The sequence below is a fragment of the Manacus vitellinus genome, unplaced genomic scaffold (assembly GCF_001715985.3).
Source record: "Manacus vitellinus isolate BGI_N305 unplaced genomic scaffold, ASM171598v3 scaffold_14_pilon, whole genome shotgun sequence".
NCBI lineage: Eukaryota > Metazoa > Chordata > Aves > Passeriformes > Pipridae > Manacus > Manacus vitellinus.
In genome coordinates this window covers 17,893,688-17,899,687 of record NW_021939063.1, presented here as the reverse complement: position 1 = coordinate 17,899,687, position 6,000 = coordinate 17,893,688, and the positions used below count along the sequence as shown (strand labels likewise).

Here is a 6,000-nt window from a genome sequence, read left to right as displayed (position 1 = left end):
ATAAGGAAAGTCCTAACACAGAGGCAAAAGCTTATTTTTACAGTGCTGACCTTGTTTAGAAAGTGGGCTATATAGGAAAAAAATTGAAATAATAAATATTTGATCTGTCTTTGCTGCCTTCTGTTGGTGGTTTGTGGGTTTTTAGGGTTTTGTTTTCTTTGTCCTATAAAAGTCAGTCTGAGCATGATGTCAGGGGTGTTACTGTGTGGGCCCTGCAGAGCTGTTGGCTGCAAAGGCCACGTTTCCATTGTGCCCTGTCAAACAGCTCAGGGGGTGTTTATTTGGGAAAAAGGGAAAAAACAGAGAGAGGTTGGGGACATGCAGAGATGTGACTCATTATGTGCTAAAGAAGTGCCACGTTGTGGCTTTTAAATCCCATTATTTAACTGATATTTCATAGTAAATGTATAATCCATGGATAAAATAAGTCATTTGGATGAGTAAAGGCATCTTAGCTCATTTTTGTTGGCTGTTCCTTGAAATGGACACTTGCACCTCCAGATTTGTAATAAAGGCTGTGTCTACCTGGCAGTGAGCAGAAAGTGTTTGTGTCAATCTCAGTAGTTTGCTGTTCCCAGCAATATGATCCAACTGAGGTTTGACTCTTGAAAACTGATCTTGATCTGGAAACCATCAGATCCCATTTCAGATGCCTCTTATTTAGTGGTATTGCTGTACTGGTGGGACAAAACCCGTTCTCACATCCAGCTCTTTTGCCCTTTTGATTTTCTTTTTTTCTTTTCCCATTCTAGAAAATCATTCCAAAGAGAAACGCAGGGAGAATCCAAGGGACATGAATCTCCATCAGACCTGAAAGCTCAGCTTGAAAGTCTAGAAACAGATCTGTCCTTTCTGATGAAACTCACTGGTTTTCAGTTCACAAGTCATTCCAAGAAAACAGTGGAAAAAAGTAAGGAGTTTTGTACCCTTTTCTGTGCTGAGAATATCAGTGCAGTTCATTACATCTGCAAACCTGTGTTGTAATTCTACTTCCAGTGTTAGCAGAGAGACAATTATTTTGAAATACAACGAGATTTTCTTTATTGACAAAACAGTTCGAGTAAATATTGTGCTTTGCGTAGCGGGACAGTGACAGCCTCCTGGGAAATCTGGTGTGTTTCTTTAAACATGTTTAATTCTTTATACATGGCTGGTATCAGTTGGGAAGAAATGCAGCAGTTGTTGAGTAGAATTGTAATTGATTATTTTGGTAACTTCTGTTTTATAACAGCTAGAGACAGAACAGTGCAGAAGCACAGGTTGTCTGGGAATTGTCACTCCCTGTCTTTTCAACTGGAATTCCAGCTCCTTGAAGTGCAGGTAAGGATCAATGGATATTTAAAAAAAAAAAAGGCAACTACCAAGCAAACAAACAAAACTTCAAATGGACAAATGTCAGTGCTGGGGTTTTTTTAGAGTTAATGTGATTGAACTGATAGTATAGATTGGATTGACAGTAAACTGCCTTGTTATGTAAAGATGCCATTCCTAATCTTAAGAAAAGCCATGTTATGAATTTGGAAATTGAGTATTTAATAGTCACACGTGGATTGCATCACTTGAAACTGCAGGACTTCAGCTGACAGAGGTTGTCCTTCAACCTCTGAAGTCCACGTGTGACTTGAAACATGCAGTCCTTGAGATGCCACTTTACCATTTCCTTGTATAAAACTCAGCTCTGAGCACAGAAACATCCTGCACCAGTCCTGAGGCCCGGTGAGATGTTCGTGCCTCTCTCAGCTGCATCTCCTGCAGGATGTGTGCACCGACATCCTGTGGTGTCAGTGGAGCTCAGAGGAGCAACGGGGTGTTGAATTTACTGCTAACGGCGCTGGTGATGCTTGAAGCCATTGCACCACCGTGTGGCAGCACTTGGCTGCCTAATGCCTGCAGCTGGGGCTACTTGAGCGCTGAGATCACCAGAGGGAGACAGGGAATACCAAGTGTATAGATATTTTTTTAAAACCCACTTGAAAAAGTATAATTTTTGATGAATTGTTTTTCTCTTATACAAGTACATGGCCAGCTCTAACTTACACCCTCTGCATTGCATATTAAGTTGTATCAGTTTACCTGAAGTTTGGATTGCCACTATTTTGTGCATTTGTGTGGTGTGGGTGATGGAAATGTTGTGGAAAATGGTAAATTGCTGCAGCAAGAACCTATGAAGAGTACAGTTTTTAACTGGGCCACAATACACAAGTTTGGGGGTTTATTTTTCTGTTATGTAGCCAAGTCAAGAAGGGCACTTACTGTTTCAAACAGTCATTTCTGTCCCTTCACTTGAGTTTTGTGATTGCAGATGAACTTGAATGTGATGGAGGTTTTTGCATTGACTTAATTATCCTGGCCCAGGTTGCCCAGAGAAGCTGTGGCTGCCCCATCCCTGGGAGTGTTCCAGGCCAGGTTGGACAGGGCTTGGAGCAACCTGGGCTAGTGGAAGGTGTCCCTGCCCACAGCAGGGGGTTGGAACAAGATGATCTTTCAGGTCCCTTCCAACCCAAACTATTCTGAGACTCTATCATAGTGTGTTTTAGCTGTTGAACAAATTATAACAGAATGGTTTGCTTAGAGTTGCAAAAGACTACCATTGTGCCCAATTCTGTATTTTCATTTGGTTAGGACTCCTTAAACCAAATAGATTCTGATAGAATTTAAAAATTTAAGCTTAAGGATACTATTTTTAAGGTGTGCCTTTTTGTAATTTATATGATAAAAAGTTACTCTTTATAGTGCAAAAGCTGATCTCATGACTAGGTTGCTGACAACTGCAATCAGAGATTTTGCCTAGTTCCAGCTGGCTGTTCCTGTGGTGTAAAAGGAATGGCATCGTGGTTGTGCCTTCATACACTGTGCAGGTCACCCTGCAGTGAAGTCAGTACATCCTGAGGATGCAGGAGTCCACCCCCATAACTTCCAGGAAAACTGTGACTTCAGGCCAGATTAAGACCTGGTAGTTCAGCTTTAATTTTTTTGTACCTCTGGCTTCTTGCATATAAAAGAAGCCTGTTTTGTAAGAGATGGCACTAACATGGTGTTCAGAATAACCTGCCCTGGCATCAGCACGGGCAAGGTAGTGCTCAGTTGTTACCTGTGGTGAGAAATAGAAGGTGACAGCTGGTTTTGGGAAGTGCCCAGCAGGTAACAGATACCTTAGTTTGCAGCAGAAGGTCAAGAACAGTTTTTTTCACACTGTTAGCTGTAGCTGTTTGTTCTGGTAGTGAAGTTACAGTACAGTTAACTCAGCTCCATAAGATTAGGAGAAGACACGAACAATGAGCTTGGAGATGTTCCAGAACAAGTGTAAGCCTCTTGAGAAAGCAATCATTCAAGAAGAGTTGCTTTCTTGGCAAGAACTTTCCTTTTAAACCTTTTTGTTTGGCCCCAAGGTGGCATTTTGGTGTGTCAGTGACCCACTCCTTGGGAATCCAGTCCCTCCCGAGGGCAGCACATCAGCTGGTGGCTGCTGGCAGCTTCTCTGCCACTCCATGCCCGTGCTCAGCCTTCTGCTCTAACCCTAAAATGGCTTTTCCTGGTGTTCCTTAGTCACTCCACTAATCTCTGTAGTGCCTTGGTTGGCTTTTCCCATGGTTAGTGCTGGCAGTGTTGGCAGCACTGCTGTCCAGCCAGTGCAGATTGCTGAGATCTCTGTGCTTTTAACTCCAGCTTGGCTGGTTCCCTCTGTTGCCATTCCCATTTGCTTGTAGTGACTGGGTATAAGAAAAATAAAGTACCAAGTCTCCAGTTTCAAGTGAAGCATTTGCTGTGTTCTTCAAACCCCGATTTTAAGCTTTTTAATTCAATCCATTACTCTGGTGTGTTCCAGAATGCTCAGAAAAACAGCACTGACTTCATTTGTGGCTTTATTTCTACCCTCTGACTTTCTTTTCTCCTTTTTAGCAGGTTGTTAGATATTTTAATTTAGAATAATTTTGGTTTTATCATGCACACATTCCTGAGTAGCAGTTATTATTGTAAAAAGGGACAGGAATTTGAGGCAAAACTATAGACTTTAAAATAAAATAATACAAAGGAAAACTGACAGATCAAACCTTATATTTGATTTTTCTGTTATATGAGGCAGCTAGGGGTTGTGTTGGAAAATGAGAAGAATCTTAAAGTAGACTTGATGTGAAAGGAAGTAGATGAACATTCTTTTATACATATATATTCTTTATGCTGGAAAGTTCAGGTGTTATTCCAAAAACCTTGTTGTGTGGATAATACTACTGCTGTTGAAATGAAGGAAACTGTCCACACATACAAGCTGTAGTTAAAAAAAATGCTATTTTAAGAATTATAACAGTTAGAAAAAAGTATATGCAAATGCTTCTACTTTATATGCAAATAGACATATATTTTTCTCCTTGCTAGAGGAATTTCTAAAATACTGTGTTGCTACTTCTCCAACCTAGAGCAAAGAGAAGGTGTCTTCTGTTATTAGTGATCTCAACATCGTAATGGAATCTGGAGAAGATTCTGGAATGAGCAAGTTTGTGTCAAGGTAAGCTGGAATTGTTTGCTCAGGGGAAGTCTTTGTGTGGATATTAAATGCAGTACTGAGTTCTGTAAATTTGTGTTTTTGCTATGCCATGTGCCCTTAGCCCAGCCTGAACCCTTCCAGTCCCTTGTCTGTATCCTGGAGAGAAGATGAAATGCATATAATTTGTAAGGCCTGGAAAGATTTTAAATTCATATTAAACACAAAGAGGTTTTGGATTATCATATGTTTTATAGCTGTTGGAAATTGTTTGGTTCAGGGAAAGGTATAACAATGTAATCTCAGCTATTGCATTTTAATGTTGTGTGAGCTGTTACTCAGATCTGCCTGTGAGCTGCAGATGTGCACTGTGGGTGAGTAATAAAGTGCCCATCCAGAACCCCTCTCTAGTATTTGCCTGTTTCTGGTTCTCTCAGCTCACCATTCCATTTCTCTTTGTATCAGGGTTTATTTCACTGATATTTGAAAACAATAGAATGTAGTTTAAAAACCTGGAGTGGAGTATTTGTGCAATGGCTTAAGAAAATTTACATACTAAAACTTAAGCTTATGAATGAATGTTATTTTTTAATTATTTTCTGGAGTATATCAACTTCTTGTGGTAACATGAGTAAGGATCAAATTATTTGTGTGCAGTACTCCACTGAATTCTGCTAGCAAGCTGTTCTGGGAACAAATCTATTATTACTGACTAATTGACTTAATCCTGTTCTTTAAGTGATTTCTTTTGTTTTATGTTATTTTTTGAGGAGAGAGAGGGAAGGCCAAAAGAGTGAAGAGAAAGGTCTGTTGAGTTACCTCAGGCTTCAGCAGTCTGTTCTGAAAAGTGAATTTTTTTACTCAGACACTTGGAAATTTCCTATAAACCTACCAAGAGTAGTGGTATAACTGAGAAGAGTAGCTGACTGCTCTCAGGGATTTAGAAAAGGAAATTGCCCTGGTTTATTTATGAGTTTTTTGTGACAGCAGAAGTGGATTGGAACTTAACAGTCACCCTGGGAAGGAATGTGTTGCAGTGGTGGCAGACTTGACTTCATCCTGGCTGGAGCCTTGCTGTCCTGTCCCTGTCTCTTCACCACCCTGGTCCTTTTCCACATTGCACCAGCATTCATGAGGCCACACAAGTTGCCAGGAATGATAAAAGATGTCAGTAAATCAAGCAGTGCTTTCTCCTGAGCCTCTCCTTGCACATCCCACCTTGTGTCTGTCGACTTCTGAAGCCACGTGGCCAACGGGATCAACGGGGTCACTTGGTTGAAAAAGGAGCTGGAGGGTGGGGAGTGACCCAACCTTGTCCCCCCACAACTCCTTCAACTTCCAGTTTTCCTCTTTGACTTGTCCTGCACCATCACAGTGGCTGTTGCCAACCTAAGGCAGTAAATAGGTGGGGCTGATGCTGACGGCCTGCTCTGACAGCAACCCACTGTTCCATGGGCTGGTTCTGCCTGGCATCTCCATTTATGGCCATTTTCTCACTCCCCTTGCTTGTTCTTGTTTCA

At 41.2% G+C, this 6,000-nt stretch overlaps 1 protein-coding gene across 1 annotated transcript in view; it reads left to right on the top strand.

Moving 5' to 3' along the window:
• Nucleotides 1–183: 183 nt before the first annotated feature.
• The window catches only part of CENPP (centromere protein P), a 124,996-nt gene continuing 119,179 nt past the window's right edge, over nt 184–6,000 (top strand). The window contains 4 exon segments of the mRNA XM_029958368.1: nt 184–188; nt 753–910; nt 1,232–1,320; nt 4,416–4,504. Of these exon segments, the coding sequence (XP_029814228.1) occupies nt 184–188; nt 753–910; nt 1,232–1,320; nt 4,416–4,504 (341 nt within the window).